At 40.8% G+C, this 25,040-nt stretch overlaps 1 protein-coding gene across 1 annotated transcript in view; it reads right to left on the reverse strand.

The window, feature by feature from the left end:
* ABCD2 (ATP binding cassette subfamily D member 2) overlaps positions 1-25,040 on the reverse strand; it is a 45,280-nt gene that overhangs the window by 5,763 nt on the left and 14,477 nt on the right. Inside the window, exons 7-9 of the mRNA XM_027731993.2 lie at positions 9,187-9,332; positions 1,927-2,011; positions 1,077-1,202 (exon numbers count right to left, since the gene is read on the reverse strand). Of these exons, the coding sequence (XP_027587794.1) occupies positions 1,077-1,202; positions 1,927-2,011; positions 9,187-9,332 (357 nt within the window). The remainder of the gene's footprint in view (positions 1-1,076; positions 1,203-1,926; positions 2,012-9,186; positions 9,333-25,040) is intronic.

Below are 25,040 nucleotides of genomic sequence, written 5' to 3' on the forward strand. Positions count from 1 at the left end.
GAACTCAAAAGGTCTTTCTCAAAAGGTCTTTTGAATAACTTCCCTCTTATAATCATTTATGGGTGAGATGCTCTCAAATACCTGTTTTCTTGAGCAGTGGTTTTAAAAAACCGCCAAACCTAAACAAAATGAAATATTTCTTTTCTTTATAAGCGCAATTTAAATTATTTTAAAACCAAAAGTCTATGTGAACATTTTTTTTCTATCAGAATACTCATTTTTTCTTAACATTTAGGTCTTGATTCAACAAAAACCATTTCCACTGTCATCACCTACATAGAGGAAGGAGGAATGCTAGGGAAACCGTTCCTTTTCAGAGAAGCAAACACTGATACAATTTCTTTCCTTTGAGGCAACATACTAATAATGGATTTTTTTGTCATCAGTTTAAAAAAAGCAAACAGTCTGACAGCAGGATCTAGGAGTTCAGAACAAATAGTCTCTGCTAAAGTTATCTTATGCCTCCTTGGTCTCATCTTGCCCTTGGTCTCATTTATACATTAACTACATTTATTTCCTTGCAGGGACTCTTCTATACTTAGTACTCCCTCCTAGAATGATGCTTCTCAGAATTCCAATATTTCTTATTTTAACAGATAATCATATTTGAAAGCTCACAAATGCTGCAGATAGAGAACATACAATTGAAGTTAAAAAGCCAGATGTATTACTCCTATGGAAGAACAAGGAATAATTTAACCACTTGGCAAGTTTCCCATCTTCTCCCCACACTGGTAAACTTCCCCAGGACACCTCATGTATCTTGTCACCTTTACAGAACAACCTGGTTATATCTGTTGTGGCTGTGGTGTAGACTTATTAATTGCATCTCAGACACTTGCATGCTAATAACTGAAACACATTAAAAAAAATAAGAGGGGGGAATAAACAAGTTTCAAAGAATTAAAAAAATCAATGCTAAATTAATTTAAATCACTATAGCTATAGACAAGTTATCTTAGAAAGTGCAGTAGATACTGATTAAACAACTGCCCTAGTAGAAAGAGTAAAGGCCAATCCGCTGCCTGTCAGAAAGCTAAAAGCAAGGACCATGATAAAGCCCCAAACATACTTACCAAAGAGAAGGTCTGTGTGTTATGGAAAGGAGGGATATCCCAGCAGCTTTTGCAGCTTGGAATATCGTTCCTTCGACGTCAATGCTTACAGCACTCGTACATTCATCCAGCAATGCATATTTCGGCCTTTCAAAAGCAGATGAAGAACATTACTCTTCTAGGTTTTGGACAGTATTCCCATGTATGATGTTTCATTGCAACAACAACAGAAAGGAGAGAGCTATTTTTGCCAGACAGCTGTCTCTCATTTACAGCTGGAAGCGGGCTAGCAACAACATAAACTTTCCATGCATTATTCAGGTGCAGAGACAACTTCCAGGAAAAATGGGGTTTATTTCCTGGTCCATCTGAGTACACAGCGATCTAAATATTATGTCCTAGTTTGACCTAGGGTTATTTTGTCCTATCAGCAAGTTGGGCAGTAGATACAGCTGACTCAGCAGCTTTCCGTGGACTGCCATGTGTGGACTGGGCTGTCTTTGTGTGCTTGCAGTCTCCAAAAACAAAAGGTTTTGGAGCTTGGCTATCAAACTCCAAGAGCTTCTGCAACAGTCCATCAGATTTCTGCCACAATTGTGGGAGGGAAGGTGTTTGTGCCTGAGATGTTAAAGAAATTAATATCTCGAACAGGTAATGTTATGTTGCCAAAAGCAAAACTTAAGAAACATTGCTCAAACTAAAGGCAAAGCTTGTATGAATAAACAACAAGGTTTATGCAGGTCCTATGCAGCTGTCTGGCGGTGTTGCATATTGCAGATTATAGCCTACTACAGCTCAAATTGTAACAGGAAACCTGCAAAACCCTTCCTCATTTTCAAACGCTACTTAAGGAATGAATCTTAACACTTACCTGTGGTAAAACATCCGAGCCATGCCCATCCTTTGTTTTTCTCCTCCTGATAAGACATCTTTCCAATCCATGATGGCATCCCAGCCTTTTAAAAGAAATGCAAATAAAATGAGTCAGGACAATGTAAGTTTATGAAGGAAATGCAGCTTCACTAGCAATATCTCATAAAGAGTAATTCCACTGCAGAAGAGATAGCTCAGGGTTCTGGATCACATCTTCTGAAATACCTCAATGCTTTTCCACTGGCCATCAACTGGAAAAATGTCCCTCATATCATGTAAATTTCAAAAGTGGAGTTTAACCTTTTGGTCATGTAGATATTGTCAAAAAACTTTACTTACCGCCTCTTTGAAAAAACTCTTTGACCTGTAACTAATAATTTTATTCTGTCATGTTTGTTTCTTGAAACAATTTGCTATTTTTTCTTTAAAGTTATCAGTGGAACTTTAAAAACAAATTAAAATAAATTAAAAAAAAAACCAAAGAGCAGTGCTGGACTGCATTCACCACAGTAGGCAAAGAAAACTGTCAGCAAGCTCAGCAGAAACACAGCTGCAGACACGGACAAGCAGCAAAACTGCACAGAGACAGGAGGATCTTCTATACAAATTTCCCACTACCTTGTATTTAGAAATAACCCACAACTGCTATAACAGGGGGTATCCTTATTTAATATTCTGCATGGCCTCTAACTGATGTATTTCTTTATCACTTTCAGATACATGCAATGGGAGCATGAGGCATTTTATCTGCAATTCTAGGGCAGACTGGTGTTCTGTGAGTACTCTGGCATGATTCATTCCCACTAACGAAAAACTTCAAATAACAAACTACCCTACTGAAAATAAGTCTTCAGTCAAACAATCCAGATGTATAGAGTAGCAAAATTAATGAGTTTTGAAAAGGGAGAGTGTGGATGTAGCGAAAATCTGATAAGACATTTCTCTCAACAGATCATCTCATGAGACAAGCAGCTGGAGCAGGGCCGAGAAAGAGAACATTTTCCAAATCAGCCCAGAAACACTGTAACTAAAAAGTTAAAACCCCTTTTCTGCCACTGCCAAACTGAAAATAAACATTTGCCAGAAAAGACTATAAATAAGACAAAGTAAGGAGGATGGGCTGTGTCATTTCTGGTAACTGAATAAAGGTGAGACAAAAGGGGCTTGTGAAGGTGCAACAGGCTGGGGATTGTTCTGCCTGTGCTTGGGTTTGACAGGACTGAAAAAACCCTCAGTAAAGCAGGGGGCCTGTGTGACCAAAACCAGGAATTGATAACTTCAGACTGAATTTCAAGAATTTTCTCTATATCAAATTGGAAAATATAATCCAATGATTTTTAAATAAATATGTATATAGTTAGATTTTAAAGCCAGGCATGCACACAGAAGGAAGACATCACCTGTAGTGATCCTATAGTTTTTCCCTATTTTCCTTCCATTCTTGTTTCAGGATCCCAGTGGATATCCTCCCAGGGGCACATCCAGTGCTTTCTATCAGCAGGCTCCAAGCAAAGATGGAGTTGTGTAGTGAATAACTGAATCACCATTTGGATATACTCTGGTAAAGGGAACAGATATACAGAGGCTGCTATTGCTGAGCAGTCCCGGTGCTGGGACACTTTGAGCTTCCAAAAAACACTGTAAAACACCTTTTGGCAAAGGGTTCTAGGAAGGAATGGGAACAGTCCTTCATAAAAGCCATAAAAACAACTATGCTTCTAAATACAACATTCAAGCTGCTGCTTATGTTCTGTTATTTTTAAGCTGAGAATACAGACGAGCTCCAGGGACCAGGATCTGAGCTAGGGTGTGGGTGGGTGTGCATGTGTGCACATGTGCCTGGGGAAGCAGTGCCTGTGTTCATACAGTTTCTTCCTGATCAGCTGGTTTTTAAAGGCTTATTAAAAGACAAAAAAGGAATGAAGTTCAAGAAGAATCACAGAATATGCTGAGTTGGAAGGGACGCATAAGGATCATTGAGTCCAACTCTCAGCTCTGCACACGACAATTCCCAAGAGTCACACCACGTGCCTTAGAGTACATGGTGCAGCATGAAGCAGCATTCTCTTGTCAGCCAAATCATTCTATTATTTTCTCTAAAGGTGTAAGATTTACCCTCTTTTTACCAGGATACAATGGTCATCTCTGTGGTCACTTCAACTTACATTCTAACTGAACATGAGAGGTGCATCTTGTCTCTTCCTGCCTAGCTCCCTCCCTGAACTTTTCCATTTCCCACTTGGAATGCCTCAAACAACAGATAAGGAAGTGTGCATTTTTATATTACCCCTTTTGAAAATTATTTTCTAATGTCTGAACAATTTCCCCTGAACACTTAGGCATTGTAACTCACACTAAACAGACTCCCCACTGTGCATGAACAATAGTGCACCTACTTGTCTCCCGTTTCTTCCTGCTGACGTGGCATAGGTCAGTGAAGGTCATTAGCATTCTGGAAATATCAGCCAAGTCAGCAGCTTAGGTCACCCACGGCTACATCCACTTCCCAAAGGAAGAAATGAAATGGCTCGCCCATGAACCCAGCACAAACCTCTCAGTAGGTGCAAACACAATCCCAGCTTTTGGAGTCCAAATTCCTTGCCCAGCTTCTTGTTACACACAGCCTTGATGTAGATGTGATGAACACTGGATGTCACAGAAATGCCTTTTGCAGCCAGTAAGACAAAGAGCACATATAATGTGCTGGGGCACACTAACAGCAAGAGAAATACATACAGCTGTCTGCAGAAACCACTGATAGCCTCATGATAGCAGCATCTCATTTTCTTGCATGGTTTCTTTTATAATTCCTTTAATCTCAGTTTTCTGAAGGAAAACACAAGCTATATTTCGCAACAAAAAAATGGTTACACCTGGGATCTGTAGCCCTCTGTATCTTTCATCCTTCTGAATACAAGGATTTCATGCAAGACAGAGCATTCAGCTGCCATGAAAAGATATGCTTAAAGTTTCCTTTTTCCAGATTTCCACTCCAGTGTGCCTTATCAGACATGGACTGGAGCATTATCTGACAGAAGAAAGGCTAACACAGCCAGAGAGTCCACCCCTGGTGAATTTTTGGGCATGGAAGCCTCTTGCACAGCGTATGTTCTGAGCACTTGTCCAAATGGAAGAGAGCCTGGGTGCTGTGCAGGATGAATATGCAAGGGCAACCCAGAGCTGAGGAAGGAACAAAGAGACCATTAATTGTATGAACCCCAGCTCAGCGTGACACTGCAAGGATTTGTGTCTCTGAATTGAAGAGCCACTGGAAAAGCTGGCAGAGCTCTTCCAGAGTTCCTGTTGGTACCAGTAACAAAAGTAAATCCAGGGCTAAAACAATCAGATGAAAAAATGTCAAAGAGAGGAAACGGGCTTGTCTGTGTGTTTATATGTGGCCTAGCACAAAGGTTCCCTGGACAAGACCCAAAGATATGACAAATGTGCAAAATAATGAGGAATAATTATAATCTGGGGTGCTGAGAAACCATAAACAGGTTGAACTTGCTCAGTAATGTCATCAGCCCTAGCCAGACAGGCCCGGTCATGCGTTCACTGTGCTGCTACACGTACTCATGGCTCCGCTTGTGTCACAGGCTGTTGGCAGCCTAAGGCTGCATCACAACTGACACTTGCTAAATGTACACGGATTTTCAAAGCAGGCCAAAAGGAACCACCTTAGATATATCTACAGCACATCTCCATGATATTACCCCCGATTTCTGGACATGCTTTTTCACCACCCACGCTGAATACAACCTTCTTTGCTACCCACATTTTGTATGAAATTATGGTTCTGGTAGAGCTAGCAACTTTGCAAGTGTTAAGGGGGCACCTTACTGACAATATAAAGGTAAGTAACAAAACAGCATTCCTCTAATATCCAGCAGGTGAGAAAAACATTAGTGTGGGCCTCAGGAGGAAAGGAACTCTGCCTCCAGCAGCAAGGGGGGGTACTGTCAACAGCCACTGCACTGGGTTCTTCGAGGGCTTGGGCTCAGTGACATCCACAACAGTGGTGGTGGAGAAGGAGACTGTTGTTTTGGTGGATTTGATGTATTCTGTTGATACTAACTGAAAAAAGTTTCATGAGGGTAACACAGAAGCTAAATGCCAAAAACTGGGCTATTAATTCTTGTAACCATTCTATTTATTTCTAACTGGGTCAAACAGTATTGGTAGAAAAAGCAGAACTTCTGTCCTTGGCTGCAACAAGGACAACGTCAGGCTCTTGTTGGCTACTTTATACTTGGAATGTGGTGACCCTTGTACTGCGCAATGTGGAAGTAATTCAGCTAAAGACAATAAAGTCACGCCAGAACAAATAATTTGAGTCAGAGTTGTGTACTTCTGGCTCCATCTGGCTTTTTCATAACTGCCCACAAAGAGCAGAACACAAAACTGCAAAGCATCAGATTATACACACATGACTTTCGTGGTCAATTAAAGTACAAGAGAGTCATGCCCTAAGGAGCCTGTTGCCTGGTTGAGCTTAATGCTGCAGGGGATAGGAGAAAAGGGAAGAGACAGAGGTAAGGCTCTGAGGGAGAAGAGAAATAAATATTGAAGAATTATATTAGATTTCTATAACTTAATGATTGACAGATAGTTCACTCCATTTTTAGAACAGTTAAGGAAATGGTTCAAAATAGCATCGACATATCCCATATATCCACATGGATCTGAATAACTAAGAATGATTCTTTTTTTTCAGATGTAGTATATTTTCCAAAAGTGTATATAATATATAAATAGAAATTTGCTGGGAACTTTTCAGCAAAAAGTTTTTCTATTGTAAAATGCCAGTGTCTGTCAAGCATCAAAGCAGTTTGCTGAAAGGACAAAGGTGGTTTGGGGCAAATCCTTTGTTCTACAAGCTTCATATGGGATTTTTCACTATTTCACAAAGAATAAAGCTCCATTTTTAATAAAAATAATTTTATTTTAAAAGTAATATTTTAAGTAAAAGAATAAAATAAAAACTGGCACTAGAAATATTAATCTGTGTATAAACAAAAAATTTCAATTGTTCACTTTCAACGAGTATTTCTCTGTCCTGCTAGTTCAAAAAAACCAGAATATGAGTCTTTGTTCCAGACCAGGGCAGCTTTAAAAAATATGTGAGCATATGAAACCTGAGTAATGTGTCAAATCATATGTCAAGGCTTTCCTCTCTGCTCCTACCTTGGCACTTGTCTCCTGCAAATGCTCAAGGAGAAGAGGGAACAAGTAAGTATATTATGGTCCTAAAAACTTCTGGTATGTGGTAATCTCCCTTCTTGTTTTCCGGCTTTGCCCCTTTCTGTCACTTTAGATCACAAAGTATCTAAGACATGTTTTTTTCCAACGTCTGTTTGTGCGAACTTTTGCACAGTGTGCCCCTACCCTGAGCTTCAGTAGAGCACCAGTGAACATTAACAGTGTCCTCCAGACTTTTTAATAGATTGTGTGTGTTGTGCATGTGCAGTCAGACAGGCAGAAGAGCAAAAATGGGGTCAGCAATAAGTACTTTCTTTGGCAGAGAAAGCAGAGCGAGACTGATCCAAACTTGGGGTTTCAGCTTGGCAATACAGAACAGTGACTCTGGCCAAGGCTCTTGTACGTAGCAAAGTAACTGCCCCACCATCAGTTACATGCTCCAGCTGCAGAGTCAGAAACCACAATGAGGAACATTCAGAGACTGCTGGGGGTATGGTTTTGGCTGCTGAGGGTTATGTGTTGTTCAGTGCATCTACAAGTACCAACACACAATGAATGCACACTCCACAGTAACTTCTTGCCACTGGCAGTTTAACTGCTCCTCCTTTTCCAGCTCCCTAACACTTCCGCTTGTTCTTCTGCAATCTGGGCACTTCATCGACTGAAGCAAATGGCTCAGGAATACTAACAGGAATAATGTCAGTGCAGGGAGTAGAGGCCTTATCTGCAATCATTCCAATCACTGAGTTTAGCTCTCTGCCCACTTTTTCAATTCTTGTGTCATAGGATCAGATCTGAATAAAAATATGAATTGGAATGATGGCAGATTCTTATTTTCTATTGCAACTCAAGGGCCAACAGTCATTATCACATTCTTAATAAAAAAGCATTAACCTATGGAAAGATGAGTCTAACAAAAGGATTGCAAGGTGAAGTATACAGTTGCTGCTATAAACAATTACAACCCCCCACTCTAAAATGTGCAAAAAGACACTGCAGTGTCCATTGCATACTTCAAAAATAAAAGACACCTTCTGCCTTTTGAACAGAGCAACAGGCTGCAATCCAGAAATGGGAATTTAGACATTGCCTTGGGATTCCCAGTGGCTGAAGCACTACTCTCTATTGTCCTGAGAGTAATCAAACACATACATTACAAGGCAATGCACCCAAAGTACCTGCTCAAAAAGGAGTCTCAACAGCTGGCAGAGAGAAGCAGGGTACATTCAGCACTCGCAAATCAGCCCCTTAGAGTGGTTTAAAGATCTTTTTTCTTTTCTCTAAATGTTACCAACTTTGTCCTGTGTCTGTTTTAAAGCATAATGAAGGGGAGGAAATTGAAACTAGAGATTAGTGGCTGGTAGGAACAGAAGGACAAAAATTATTGCTATGCTTGGGAAAAAAAAGCCATGAAATGCTCCAGTTACTTAGACACAAAAGAAAACTTTAACATCTTGATATTTATAGTGCCATTGTATTTACATTGTCCCCTACTCTGAGAACAAACAATGCTGAGAACACATGGCAACTTAAATAGCAAGCAGTAGATGGCAACACTCTACTGCCAGCCAGTGTTGTTTGGTTATTTTTAACTTGCTCACTCTGCTGGGGTGGTATCTGACACTCCTTCTCATGGCACATACTCCTGGTGATCTCACAAACCAAGGAGGCGAAAGCAGATCTGACTCTCTCTTCATTCACACGCTTTCAAGTTTATGTAGTCAGTGACATTACAAGATATTAAGACAGGTTACATTTTCTAAGAAAATGATGGAAGGTCAGTGATCTCACAATACCAGGAAAAGTCTGGCCATTATAAGAGAACAAGGATGTGATGTTCAGCTTGGGCATGGATTTACTGGGGAGGGGAGGAGAGGAGCACTCAGCTCTTCTACCTCCCTTAGCATAAGTTAGCAACAACCACGTGGCTGTGCAGCTCCCAAAACCACAAAAGGCCTGGATCCAGTTTTGCCAGTTCAGTTAGTGAAGGTCAGTCACACTAAGATACACATGCGAGGAAAGGATTTTGTAAAGCTTTTTACAAATATATGCAATTTACCTCCTTCTCTTTGAACTATGTGGTACAGATGAACCATCTGCAGAATAGACTCCAGATCTTGGTCTTGGTAGCCTTTCTCATGCATGTCATCCACTGAGTCTGGATAGATGACTTGATCACGTAGCGTTCCAATGGACATGTAGGGCCTGAGAAAAAATACAGAGAACCTGGTAATGTGAGGCTGGCTTCCAGGGAGCACATCTTGCTGATGCTCTATGAGCAGAGTATAATGCTTTAAACACCACGTTGCTAAAATTGGATTTATCCAGTGGATGCATTGTGCTTGAACACTTTTCTAACCTTACCCTAGGGACAATGTATTGTTTCCACAATAGTTGATTACTGGGTAGCAACAGGGGTAGTGCTAGCATGGAAACACAATGACAGATCAAGCAGAATAAATATCCACTTTATAGTCCATTCTGAATGCCTTCACTTGGAATCAGTGAAATTATGCTGTATTCAAGGTTTGATACTCTAAGAGATTTAGAAATTGATTTAAACACTCACATGTTAAAAACAAGGTGTAACAAAAACATTGCATCTCAAACTGGGAAAGAATTCCATGGTGCAGGAGACACCTGAGTCAGGCACTGAAAGCTTCCTTTGCACATTACTATTCCAAAGTGCAGAATTGTGACCAGGCATAACTTAGCTGGCTCTAGAAGCCTGTGTAACACTTCTGAATTGCAAAATAGCATACATTAGAGAGGCTGGTCACATTAAACCTCCCAGAACCAGCCTCCCTTTGCCAAGCACAAGGCTGTGCTGTATGTGAAGCAGCTTCTGAATCACCATGTTTCCAGACCAGGTAATACCATCTGTCTTACTAAAACAAGCTGTCTCCAATTTGAAGCCAGAGTTCTCAATCATGGTTGTGTCTCTGGAATGGCTATGGACAGTTTCCACAGTGACATGAGCTGTGCCCAGCCCAGGCCCCAAAAAATCCTCCTAGTCTCAAATAAAGTAAGCTGAAAGAACAGCTTCACAGCTTTCTAAAAGATACCAGGCCATTCAGGCTAGGATAGCCAAGGCAAGCTAAGATACATCTATTTGACCATTTCTTTTTTTGCTCCTTTTCTAAGGATTTCTTGTGAAGGACAGATCTCCATCCTGTCCCACAGATACTGCTGATAGCTCTTGGAAGCTAGAAACACTCCAGGGACAGTCTGTGAGATTCTGAGTTTGGAAGGGAAGGCCAGAGCCAAAGAACAGAGCCTCCAGACTCTGTCTTGCCTTCTCTGCCAAGAGTTCCACTAACTCCCTCTGGGTTCATCTGCTAAAACAATGCTGGTCTTATTAAAGCTGTGGTGTCAGGGGATGATAGAGAGAAGCAAACAAAACTGGGCCAGCAATGAGGAGGCTTTAAGGCAGTTTGCTCTTGCCACCAAGAACTGCTTCCAACAACTTCACAGTGGACTGACAAGAGGTCACTTTTCTTCCCTAAAGTGCTCTGGACCTGTGTGGTGGGAAGGTATCAGCCATGCAGAGGCTTTGCCTGGTAGAGATGTGTAATACCAGGGTAGATTTATTCCCTTCCCTTGGAGGGGTCTGCAGAAGGGGCAGATTTACCCGTTGTTATTCTGAAGTCTCTACAATACACCACAGAGTAAGGTGAAGGAATTCACAACGCAACAAACGAAGAATTACGGAACTAAAGCTGCAATATGAACTAAAAGTCAAATGCAAGCTGGTATCAACTGCAGTGGTTTTAGTGCTGCAAACATCCATGGTGAACTGTCTGTACCTGCCCATAGTTCAACTACTTTCACGACTAGCTGGGTGAGGGTGGGTTCTGAACTGCTTGCAAATATTTGGTCATCTCCCTGTTGTGGCAAGCACCCACATGGAGCAAAACCAGAACCACAAGTCAAACACAAGCACTGCTGCTCCTCTTTGCTCACTGTTCTGCCCTCTGCTTATTGTGGGAAGAGTGTCGCTCTGGGCTGCTGCATGAATACTAGCACCAAGTGCAGTGAACCACTTACATTTATTGGGATATTGCAAAATTTCAACTCTAAATATTAAGTAACTTCATGAAGTAACAATATATTACATTTCTGTAGTGCTCTCCATCTATAATCCCAAAGGGCTTTACTTGTTGCATATGTAGAAATCACTTCACTTGCTCCAGACTGCTGCCACCTCTGGGACAGAAGACAGCAGCTCCACCTGTACTCAGAAAGGTTTAAATCAAGGTTGTGGATAACACCGTGTAATTTAGGTGAAGCTGCAGGTAAGGGCAAGGAGGACAGAGTTATCATGTAATTTGTCTGGGGTTTTAATACCTTACTCTTGTGAAGTAGGATCCTGTAATGACTAGCAGCTCTGAGATTTAACCTACAGCACAATCAGGAAGGCAATGCTCAAAAGCACTGTGCCAGGACACTTGGTGCCATGCTGTTTACTGAGTCACCAGCACTGCTTCCTGGTACAGCTGGATTTTCCTTGTGGCCTCCCATCTAAACACGCCAGCACTACCAAGCATGCCTCTCCCCACCTAGTTTGTGAAAATTAAAGAAAAGCCCAGCCTGCAGTGGAGTAACAAATCCCATCAATTACTAACTAGCAGAGAAAAGAATGGCTTATGGTTACAGGTCTGCCCTGGGAGGTGGGAGAGTATGTTCTGCTTCCCCCATCCCATAGGAAGCCACTCGTGTCCCTGAGGGGACACTTCATCTTTCTTGGCATGAGATTTCTCATTTTGTGCTCCAAGTCTTGACAACAAAGAGAAGCACCTCTGTAGTTGGTTTATGTCATTCATTTAAGGGTGGGGATGGATTGCTACCTGGGGGGTCTTCTCCCTCAATGGGGGGTCACAGCCCAGACAACTTAGATAATTAACTTCTAAACTGCTAAAGTTAGATGAGATCTCAACTAACTCATACTTTCATAATCTCAGACTAAACCAGAATTCTCTAGCTGTAGCTTGAAGACAATAACCTCCTTAAGTACCATGGGTGCCACAAAGTTAAATGCACTAAAACCTGTTAAACATCAGATGTTATTGTAATTGAGGTTACATGTGTATGATAGACATTAAACAGTAAGAAGTACGGGTAACTGGATACAGCAACAGTGAAATTTTGGCTTTGCCTGTAAGCCCCTTGTTAAAATACTGTTTTCATTAATTTTTTAGCAGTTCAAGCAACAAAAACAGTCTTTTTGTACTAAAGTAATACTCGAGTTTAACTGAACTGAATTGATTTCTGATGGAGTTTTTCCTTTCAGCCACAATGTCTGGGTTCCAGTTTCAAAGAAAGCACTCTTACAGACTCCAAAAGCAACTCCTCTGCCATGCTGAGGTCATGTCTTTGATGGTAATAGCTCTGCAATGGTTTTCTTTCTTTCTCTGCTTTCTGAAAAAAGATTTCTATGCTGCTTTTGAGATACAGGATTTAAGATCAGTAATCCTTTTTTAAAGCTTTGGTATCAAACCTCCAGAAAGTTAAGAAAAATTACTCGTTCTTGCCCAGTTTTCTGGAATATCAAGGCATTTATTGGAAGAGACACTTTCAGTTCTCATAAACTGATGCCTTTTCAGTCAGTTTGATGGCTTTATTACATCACTAATTTTAGTTTGGTGCACTTAGCACTTCACCTTGTAGCATTGTAACTTCTTGTAATACTGCTAGAACTTGTAGTTCTCCTAGAAACAAGGAATCATCCCTAGGGTTTACAGCTTCCCCCTTGCAGTGCAAGGGGGGAAGAAAGATGATATCAAGACGCTGCAATCTGAAGCCTGTGGTATGGACAATTCCCCAGGGCCCTACTGACACATGACATTGTGTACAATGCTGGCAAAATAATAGAAAAATCATATGGGAGGAAGAGCAAGTGCTGCCAATGATATGGTCTCTTTGTTGCAATTGTTTTGGGAAGGAAGAAGGGGGCACGTGCTACAAAACCTAGTACAGTACATACCAGTCACTTGTCTTTCCAAACAGAGGACTTGCATGCTGGAGCTGTTAGGCACAGAGAAAAAGGTATAATGCAAATTCAAAGGACCTGTAGATACACAGGCACACGGTAGCCAGGCTCTACTAACATCGAGTAATGCTCTGATGTCTTGAAGAGTAGAGGACTTCACACTTTTGGGTAGCAAGTTAAGGAAGATGACTTGCTTAGATGCCAAGAAATTTCTGCTCCAAAATCAGAACAAGCCATATCCCCTTGAAATATTTACAAATACTTCCTGAATGTATTCAAAGGTGTTTTCATCCTCCATGCAAATAAACTGCGCTGACAGAAATTATAATCTGTTCTGACATCCACAATCTTATTTTAAAGAATTACAGCAACTAATCAATATGGATTTTAAGAGTCTCTGAAGCAATCTGAATGGTCAGAGTCTTAACTCCAAGCATCCTGGAATACGAAAGGGACCAAAAATAAACCTTAACTAAGTGTCTGGCATCAGAAGTTAAAGGATATTAGTCCAATGTAACTGCCCTAGGAACTGCTTCCAGGTACAGTCTAAAGCTCATCTCACCTTCCTTGGCACAGGCTTTAATTAACACTTCCTCCATGGAAGGTGAAGTCTAAAAACATGTGGCTCGTGATTCTGAGACCCATTTGCATGGCCCCAACTGCGCAATTCATACCCCATTTGCCATTCACTGTCCAAGTGTGTTTGCAGTAATGATTGCACTATTATTCTCATAGATATGCAAATTTATGTGGGAAAATTATGTGCAATGCAACTATAAACACTTGACTGACCCATTTTTATAAGCTTCTGTTTCTGGCTGACAAGGTGCCTGTCTGATACATCCAAGTGGGAGAGAAAAAGGGGAACACTACACGTGGGATTCTCCTTTTCAGATAAATTGCAGCTCGGATTTTCAAAGGAGATTGGGATGGCTTCGGAGTGCAATTCAGAGTGCTTGCTTTGACAACTAAAATAAAATGTATTCCAAACTTAGGCACCTCTATTTAAGAAGATGATACTGGAGTCCAAGCCCCAACCAGGGAAGTATCTTCCTCAGAAACCTGGAAGATCTTTAGAAGTCAGGCCTTGCACTGAAGAATCGCCAGTCCAGAAAGCCAAATGTTGTCTAATCCCCTGAAAGTCCAGCACAGCATGGAATATGAGAGCAGCAGTTTTAAGTCCAGCACAAAACACCGCAGCTACTAGAGATGCAAGAGGAGGGGCTGTATGACAAGTTTACTGTTAGCAAATCTCTTCCAAGAACTGGTTTCAGGCTAAGTTCTTCTCAGCTTGCAGGACATCAGATTGCTATTTTTCTAGGCTATCATCCTGGCTAAAGAGGAGTCAAAGGGAAGGCACCTTCTAATCTTCCCACTGAAGCAAGGAAACTACTGTTAAGAGGCAGGAACCACATGTCCAAAGAGAGAGTTATTGGAAAGAGCCCAATTATATACTATACCAGTCAGAGTCCTCAGCTGGAAGGAAGGAGATTTTAGTACCAATTTCTTTCTCCCAATGTTCTTTAATATAAAATGCAGCAACTATGGTAATCCTTCAGTAGCATTGTAAAAACATATTAAAGGAGATTCTAATCTTATTTTGGTGCCTGCTCTCAGGAGAGGACTTGTTACAGATAAATGGGTTTAACGTTTAGCTCTCTGTTTGGCACCTAAACTGCAGTAAGAGGCAGAAGATCAGACATACATTTATATCTAGAGATTCCTATAGGTTAACTCTAGGTGGCTCCCTTTACCTACTACATACATATTTTGGATCACTTTCCAAAAGCTCGAAATCTCTCCCTGATCATCTTGGGAATCCACACATTTTGAACATTCCACCTTGCTTGCCAAGATCCTAATTTTTAGGAGCTGTTATACTTTGTCTGCAATCACCTCAGCAAAACTCCAGTTCTTGCAATGCTCCTGACTTAGATCAATGGTAAAAACTCCAGTTTTCAACAGCAGCAAAGCTTGATCAACAGTGATCAACAGATAGCCTCCACTAATTAAAATGGACTGAATTCTTAATAGTTCTTGGATGACATTAATAAAATAAACAGCAAAAAATATAATTGATGGCACCACCACTACAACTTAGAGAAAATAAAATGCCTTGAATGAATGTGAATTAAGTTCTTTTTAAGTATCCACTACTCTCAAACAGAAGGTGGTATCACCAAAAAGTTAAAAAATAATAAACAATATTTATCAAAATTTAAAAAACCACAACAGGGTGAGTTTATTGCACTGTGTCTAGTTCAAGGGATTTTAGGGCCAGCTAAATTTTCAGCAACCCTTCTAAATATATAAATAGTTGATCTTTCTTTAAAATAGCCTACATTGAACTTTGCTCTCCACTCATACAGAACTAGCCATGAACATCACTAAATATTTCAGATAGATAGTCACCTGAGTGGAATGTAATCAGCTTATGGCCACTAACATAGTTAACAGGAAATTAAATGCACAGTATGAAGAGCTGAATTCTCAATGAATATAATTAGAATCTGATATCAAAGACTGAAAAAATCCCACTAATCACACTGTGGCTTTTTTTGCAAAGAAGCTGTGCACATCTCTGCAAGAAAACAATCCGGGAGGAAATAATAAGCAAAGAGGTAAAATAAGCCTTTAAATTAAAGTGCTATTCATGCTCAGGTATCATCTCATCTCATGATTATTCACCATTACTAAAATCACGTACGATATTACTAGAACTGATCAGATGTCAAAATGTGTTTAAGGTGAACAATTCACATAATTATCGAGTTCAGTCTGTTTGTATCCTGTGACGAAACACACGTATAATTAAAATCAAACCCCAAACAAATTCTACAAAATACAAGCAGCATTCTGAAATAATTATACCTCTTGCAATGAATCATTCAAATCACAGAATCACAGAACGTGCCAAGTTGGAAGGGACCTACAAGGACCATTGAGTCCAACCCTTAGCCCTGCACAGGACCATCCGCAAGAGTCACACACCATGTGCCAAATGCTCCTTGAGCTGTGTCAGCCTTGGTGCTGTCACCAAGGAAAAATACGCTCCTTTTCTTAAATAGACAGTGTTTATGTATGTTTATAAGCCCAGTCTTTTCATACCTCTGGCAGTATTGATGATAAAAGGATTATATGGATTAATGATCATAAAGACCAATGATCTGAAGAAAGAACAGTGAGCTGTTCTGGACAAGATTCTAGCCTGCCAGTCCCACCAGGCACACCCCAGCGTAAGAGGTGCTGCTATCACAGCAATGTAACACAATGACCAGGGCAGTTTCCCTCTTTTGGGAAGATCCCAAATTATTCATGGTTTTGTAGATGAGAAGTGACACCTTATTTCACAGAGAAGAGGAAGTGCAGACAGTGAAACCTCTAGAGCAGAGGGTGGTTTGGCTCTGGGTTTCTACAATGCTTAGTTTCCCATGGCATAATTTTTCCATGCACTGCAATATGAATACACAAGTTGTACTAGAGCAATAGTATGTCTGCAGTGAAACACCCTGCCAACAAATGAGAAGTCACACACTGCACTGACTTTCTTCTCTTAGCTGCTGTGAAACACTGCATTACACAGGACAGAACATGACAGAGACACACCATGTATATGGATACATGGTTATAAGCATTATTGGTATCAGACATGGCTCCACAAGGGAGCCATAGTAATCTCTAGCTGAAACTAAAATTGATAGAATATAATTAATGCAAAATGTTAGGCAGATAAACAAGCCTAAAAAAGTCTTCCCTCTTGGGAAAGACACACTTCCATCTAAGCTAGGCAGGTGGGCACATGCTGAACTGCAGAAAAAAACCCACCTGCTATTTGTTCCCATGAGACCATGACATAATTAATGACTCAAGAACAATGAAGTGAAAACCCAGAGTTCTGGGGACTACTCAGCATTGTTTGCAGAAGAGACTCATCTCACCTAGAAGTTACTCATACAAGTCTGAGTTAGTCCCAGGATCTCTTGGTAGTCAACGGTGTCCTCTAGTGAACTGGTCCTAGAACACAGGACGCACAGCTGCAGTGATCCCAATGGGAAGGCTGTGGTGTATTAAGGAGTCTGATCTACAGAACAGTTGACCTGAGTGGCCGTAGGCTTGTGCTATACTTAGCTGCACTGTGTTGGGTTGTGCTGCACATACAGCTTGGTCTTCATGCCTGTGCTATGCTGCACTTATCTCCTGGTTGCAGGATAAACTCTGTCAGCTAATCACCATGGAGGAGCAGGCAAGCAGCTCCCACTTGGCACGAGCAATTACACCACCCGTGCATCCTTGTCTTTATCTCGAAGCGAAGCAGCCATGTTCTCATGGTGACATCCTTTGGTTTGACAGTAGAAGTGACAAATGGCTTTGTTTACCTCTAAGAAAATCCTACCAGAGTGCTAAAGACCATAATGCTAAGGAACCTTAGCATGGATGGGACCAAGTGTAGCATGCTATGCTGTGACTAGAGGTCTCTCTGATGCTGCAAAATGCTGGGTTCTTAGCATCTGATGGGATGCAAGTAGCACAGAGGCTGATGAAAGGACTGGAGCATCCCTCCTGTGAGGAAAGACTGGGAGATCTAGGACTCTTCAGTCTGGAGAAGAGAAGGCTCAAGGGGATCTTAGCACGTATATAAATACCTGAAGGGAGGGTGCAAAGAGGACAGAGCTGGGCTCTTCTCAGTGGTGCCCAGTGACAGCATCAGAGCTAATGGGCACAAACTGAAATAGGAGATGTCATATGAGCATCTGGAGACAATTCTTCACTGTGAGTGTGATCAAGCACTAGAGCAGGTTTCCCAGAGAGGCTGGAGGGTCTCTATCCTTGAAGATATTCAAAAGCCATCTGACATGGTCTTAGGCAAAGAGCTTTAGGTGGCCCTGTTTGAGTACAGGGGTAGATCAGATGACCTTCAGAGGTCCCTCCCAACCTCAACATTCTGTAATTTTGTGATTATCTATGCTATCAACTTATTCCTTATCTCTAATAAAAGCTATTTTAATTAATGCCTTAGAGTATGTAGACCTTTCTCACTGGCATGAACAATGGACGCTTTCATTGGTGCATTGCAACAGCAAATCACCTTCCAGAGGTAGACAGTTCACTCATGATAAAGCTCACACAAGAATGTCTAACTTTTAGCTGCCTAAATGAACAAAGACAAATTCTACCTTTGGTGTATGAGTTCATAGTTTATTGCTTTAACCTGCTGGGGGTAGGGGTTGAAGACCTCTATAAAAAAAATTACTAATGGCCTTTTCTCAGGAGGGTGGGAAGCTAGTAGTGAAAATGGATTTGTCTCCAAGAAATGCAGAACAGAATCACTGTGCTGAATTGAACTCATATTTACCTTGGAAACCACAGTGAGTTGGAGGAGGGACAGAGGGTGAAATCGTCAGCCTGAAGGCAGGCAAACACAGAACTAGAACCTAAGAATGTGTCTGAGTGAGCAGACCATGGAGAGGCTGGGAGAAGGCTGAATTACCTTGGAGCTGGGACACAGTTCTGGAGCCCAGGACACAGGGGCAGGCAAAAGGCAAAGCCTGTAGAGCATGAGAAGAACTACTATCTTCTCTTCAAGAGGAAGGTGTTGGCTATGTCTACTATCTGGACTTTTAAAAGCATAGGGCACTGTAACTGAGTTTCTGGTTGAAAACTATAGTACAAAAGAGGAGAAAATACTTCTTCTCAGGGAATTTGATACACTTGTTATTAGAGCTTTCAGCTGTCTTTCTCTCACAAAAACCAACATCCTTTCAGCCTTTTCATATCAAGCTTTTTATGTCAGGCAGATTTTGTAGTTTGTGTTCCCCAGTGTTTCCCAGTATTATGTAACTAAATTGCTTCTCATAATTTGATATACATAAGGCATTTGAAGCATGTTTTCTGACATTCCTGGGTAAAGTATTATTGAAATAGTGAACACTTGTCATTCTGTACATCTGTCAAAGATCCTTTGTTATACAGTTGCAACGTAGGGCAGTTAAGGTGGAGGTAACTGCTCAAGCCAGACACAGTAATGCCATTTCTCTGCAAAAACTAGGTCATGTAAATGCAACCCCCAGATTACTCCCTAACACTCCTAAGTTACACAGAGTTCTCAGTTAACGTGTAGGTGAATTCGTTCCCCAGACACTCCTATCAAAACTAAATTTTAAAGGCAAGGGAAGTTGTGGATGCCCCATCCCTGTAAATGTCCAGGGCCAGGCTGGATGGATCTTTGAGCAACCTGGTTTAATGGAAGGTGTCCCTGCCCATGGCAGGGGGGTGGAACTACATGACCTTTAAGGTCCATTCCAACCCAAGGCATGCTATGATTCTCTGAGCTGTTTGCATTAGCAAAATTATCCTAACACAGATTAAATAGATTGCAATTGTTTTGTGGGATAGGTCCTATAAATACCAGCCATGTAGTCAGTTCCTATAATCTATTGATGCCTTTGTATTTATAAAATGCCTGTCAAGACTAATCTGACAATCTACTTTAAAAAAAGTTCAAAGTTTACTTTTCCCAGCTTTTAAATGAAGTTCCATAAACAGTCTGGCACATACATGGATACCTTGAAAGGTTGTACAGGTAACATGTAACTATTGGTGCTGAATGAGGACTTTTCATACTCAATATTCTATCAAAAGGACCAAGTGGGAGTGGAGGCATTGCAAGCTCATGCTGGCAAGAACACGGTGTCCAAAATACATTATGAAACACAGAGCAGCTGATAGTAGAAAAATTCCTGCAACTTGTGTCCTCGCAGACAAAAATTCAGCTCTTCCATAACACTGAGGAAAACATTTCAAAAGAACATAAATGGAGGAAGGTCTACATATAAGTGACATCCACTCTTGTGCAGGAGCCAAAACAAGATATATGTGCTTAGTACTGAAGCAATACTCAAAATAGGAGGGATAGTGCCTTATTTACAAAAATGGATTTCACCTTTTAGTTGCATGCACATTATGGTATTTAGTCAGACTTGCAGCTGACAACATTTTACATCACACCTCTGTGTATCTGTCACTTGGAAGGAATGCAATGAGTTTCTGAGTGGATCTTAATCTTCTGAATTATCAGGTTGTATGGATCACAAATAAAAGGGATTTGGCTTGCATCAAGTTAAATGATCATATTGTGCTTTAAGTGAGACATCTCCATGAGTCTGGCATATGAAATCTATCCATCCATACAGAAGGTAGTAATAATAACCCCTGCTTCAACTAAAAAAACCACCAGCAGATAAGAGATAATACTGAAATCTCTGCATTACATCAAGCCTGGACTTTCATGGTGAGTCAAACTTGTCACAAGAGTCTTCATTTGTAGCAAACAATGGTACTGGCTTCTGTGCTTCAGACAAATGCCCACTCAGAAATGCACTAGTCTCCATATGGAGTAAAAGTTGAGTATGTATCAACACATCTCAATTTCTCACCTATGTTTAGTCCTCTTGGTACTTCCCATAGCCACAGCTTGCTCCAGACATGCCCCCAGTCTGAAGGGACTGAGGGACCAAAACCCCAGAGCATGCTGAAGTCCTTCACAAACATGAGTTTAGCAGTAGCCCTTAAGATCAGTGCTGAATTTATGTAAATACATTTTAAATCTAAACTAAACTCCAATACAGCAAGTTGACTTCAGTCTGGGATTTATGCAAGACTTTTCTTAATAAAAGAAAAGACTTGTAAACTGTTTTTTAATTAGCTAACTCTTGTGTCTGGCCAGTAAAGAAGACACTTGGCATTGCTCAAGAGGGAGTAGTAGCTAATCCATAAAATCTTTTCCCACCTCTGACTGTTAGCGCTGGTGAATTTTGTTCGCAATGTCCTACCAAGTAAGTACTGTCATTACTTGTGACAGTCAGCACACAGACCTAACAATAAATGTTCAAACTTCACAGCTGTGAGTGAGCCTTCAGTGGAAATGGAGAGGTTTCACAGTGATCCTGGCAGGCAAAGCTTCAGCCAACCTACAGGGCAGCAAGGCAAGAACTTTACTGTTCTAGAGGAGGCAAGACAGGACTTCCTTCAATCAGAAAGGAGAAGTGCAAGCATTTCTATATGAACGCCAGAAAGATGAAATGGGAAAAGCTGTGCCCTGGTTGAGGGGAGAGCCTAACAGCCCTCTCAGATGCAAGGTCACAAGCTATCTTGAAATGATTTATCTCAAAAAAGAAAAAAGAAGATAGAAAGTAGCAAGCAATTTGTTAAAGCAAATCTGTCAATAGTATGCAAACTGAAGTGTGCTGTGTTATGTTTTGTGTTAACGCTTCTCTACCACAGACCTTTTTCTCATCTGTCAGATAAGTGGTGAACTTTGGAAATAAACACATTGAAAAGGAGCACCATGAACTTGATAATAGCAAGTATTACAGATAGATCCAGTGTGCCAGGGAACGGGTATCTATACAGCATAACATGAACTGATGGAAAAGTATCAAAAGACCGAGTCGATGTGGTGGTGTACTGTCAGCAAAATGCTGAAGGACAGTGACAATCTCTAGTGCAGTGTTGCCATGTGTAGGCAAAGTACAGTTTATCTCCAGCTGACTCAATTAAAAGGATCATAGCTAAATGCAGAGCAGTATGAGTTGACAAGAAATTAGAATGTGCAAAATACAGCATAGCATAGAGAAATCTGAGCCAATCTAAATGAGATGAGGCAACAGAACTCCCATAGGCATATCTGCACAGCACTTCACTCAGGTCACTTCTGTAACATGCTAACGAGAAAGCAGTTTGATACAGAAGTACCATATATACATGTATTCCATATGCACAAGCTCTCTCATATAGGTATCTGAAAGTGAAACACAACAATTTTGCAAGATTAAATTGTTTACATAATCAAGAACTGTCTTAGGATGACAGCGCCACTACTACCTACCTCCATTATAAGATAACATTTGAATCATACTATAATCTTCACATTTTCATGTGCTTATAATGTCAAAATTACTTTTATTTTATCACTTTGCTATTTACATCACTTAGAACTGAAACATTCTTGCTTGGTTTTATCCACGTGATGACTATCCTTGGACTACCTCAGGCAAATCACATCAGACATTTGGATTACTCATGAGAGCTAAGGAGAGGAAATATATCTCTGTAGCTGATGCAATTTTGTTTAGTAGCCAAGGATATTTTTAGAATACAGAAGGAAAAACGCCAGACAGGAAAAGACTTGTAAAGGAACCCCAGACAAACACACCAGAAATAGAGCAGATAGAAGTATGCAAAACCAGTTTCCGAGGGCCAGATAAATCTTTAAACTGTTACCTTCCATACTGTCCTAGCATTAATGAGAAGGCAGAAAGACATAGGTATATAAATTTTAAATGACAAGAACAAACTACATTTGATACTACTTCGTCTTTGGTTGCCTCTATTTTAACATCTGATAAGCCTGGTGTTGAAAGAAAGAAATGTTAAGAGACCTACTTGAATGAGCAATAGAGGAAGAGAGAGAATACAGAACTGGACCATCACTGTGACCGCTGACAAAGTGGGTTGGTCTTCTACTAGAATGGCACACAGAATAATAGAGAAACTATGCATGCTACTGAAGAAACACATCTCTCACAAAAATACCCAAATTACAGCAGAAGCAAAGTGGAGAGAAAAAACAGTGACAATAGATGAGGAGAAAGAAGTATGGATTAAGAATTAGTCCAGGCTCTACAAATGTGAAACAGTCCTCAAGAAAGACAGAAATAAATGCTGATGGACATTTTAGATATGTGCTGTGCTAGGAAGACTTGAGAGTTGTGATCGAAGGTTATGGAACAAAGAGAGACTGCATGAGACATTCCTCCATGCAAATAAGACAATAAGACACAGCGGGCAGAAAATTATTAACAATTTATATCAATAACCCAGTGGTAATTAGAGCTTTACTGCAGCTTTACAGTGCAGAGATAGTGAGGAATATTCCTGTGGTGTTGTCAAGGTAACCTGCAAGTATGTAGGTGTGCAATTCTGCTGGTGTTTTTATCAAATGATGGAGAACTAAGGAAATGAGAGCCAACATGTGCAGAATTTGCATTTCCTTAAACTGAAAAAGCTGAGGCTTTAAGTTGAAGAGCAAGTAACATTGGAGTAAATGCTAGGAGGAATTGTGTGCTAGAGCACACTAATTCCATGGAGATGGAGTCTCCTCCTATGTTTAAGACCAACAGAGTAAAAACATGGCACAGTCTGGAGAAATAAGCTACTTTCAGATACACTGTTGATATGCTGTGAAAGGCTTGACTGCTTCATTAATTCCCCGAGTGCTACAGATACATTTTATGGTTATATCTTTAGCATCAGCACCCATGTTAACCACTACATACTTTTGTTAATTATGCATTATTTAAAATTATGTTTCTGAATTTTGATTTGAATCACGATTCCTTACCAGCTAGAGTGCCACAAGCATTTCTTTTTTGATTCATGCTACCTTCTTGGCCAGTTTATTAAAAGAGAAACACAAAGAGGCAGTTAACACAAACAAATTTTACTTTGCAAAAAAAGGGAGACACAAGTAAAAGAAGGGATAAGAACACACGCTCTGCCAGTTACTGAGGCTCCAATGAGATCTGACAACTTGTTGAGCTCTGACCAGTTCCTAGCACTGATCCAACAAGCTTATTCTGGCACCAAATGATGCTGGACTGCTTAAAGCCTCATCAAACCTCGCTCCCCTCTGGTCTCCCTCTCTTCTGCCCATCCTCCTCTTGTACAGGCTTGTCACAGACAGTGGCAGAACTGCTGAAATCCCTGGGCTTCTCTCACCCTGCGCCCCAAAAAGGGCAGTTTGTGCCATCAGCCTCCTCCAGAACTGTGACTGATTAAAGACAAATTCTGCAAGGTCTATATAAGGGGAAGAAAAAAAACCCTCACAGTGATTCACAGTAAAATGTAAAAAAAGCACTGTAATGATGCCAAGCAATCTAAAAAAACCCAAAAAGGATAGGAACTCTTAAGGCTCTGTTTTAAAGTGTACATACCACTAAGTAACGCTAACTACAAAGTCCTTGAAGCGCTGATGAAATTTCAAGTATACAATGAGCTAATTCACTTTTTAATAAATCATACTTCTGTGTGTAGCTTTTGATCTCAGCAAAGACACATGATTTCCCACATACTTCTGGAATACTATGCTGGAACATTACAAACAGAGACGAAAAAATAATCTTTTCAGTGAGCTCCTATTTACTATGGAGTATTTTGTTACTCAGTAGTCACTGTATTCTCCACTATTCACATAGAGCAGATGAGGCTTCCCACGCTTGACTCAAAAAGGGCTGATGCAGAATTAAACTCAGCCACAGGCATGCAGAAGTGAGCTCTTACCAGGCTCAGTGCTAACTGTCCACTCATGGAAAGCCACCTGTGTAATTTATTTAGGCCTTAACTAAATGAACTGTTAAAACACTCAGAAGTAGATTAAAGGCAGAAAAAATATGCTCCAAGTAATTCTTAGTGTCTCAGATATTCATCGAAGACTCTGTATGCCCAAAGAACAAATACAATGGGCAAAAAAGCAACTTGGGATCCTCAAGGACATCCAACAAACCGCTGTCATTTATCATTCCCTTCAGCCACATTCACCCACAAACCCCTACAAGACTCAGTCTCAGTCCCTTTCCAAATACAAGACATTGATGAGTGACAGGCCACACTTCTGAGGCACCAGAACCCACAGCAACACAGCTGAACTCCCCCAAAGTAGACTTCAGAATCTTCAGCAACAGTCAAGGTATAGCACTTCTGCAGAACAGCCTTCTCTGTCACTCATTGTTGCCCCATTTCCCAGACACTGTTCTGTTCCCTGGGGAAGGGAATATCTCTGTACTGCCTAAAAATACTCCCAGAAGCACAGAGCTCACAAAGAGCGACAGAGCTGAGCTATGGCAATATCCCTTAGATGTCCCAAAGAC

This window comes from Pipra filicauda, unplaced genomic scaffold, assembly GCF_003945595.2.
Source record: "Pipra filicauda isolate LSUMZ 115617 unplaced genomic scaffold, ASM394559v2 scaffold167_size3244652_pilon, whole genome shotgun sequence".
Lineage (NCBI taxonomy): Eukaryota > Metazoa > Chordata > Aves > Passeriformes > Pipridae > Pipra > Pipra filicauda.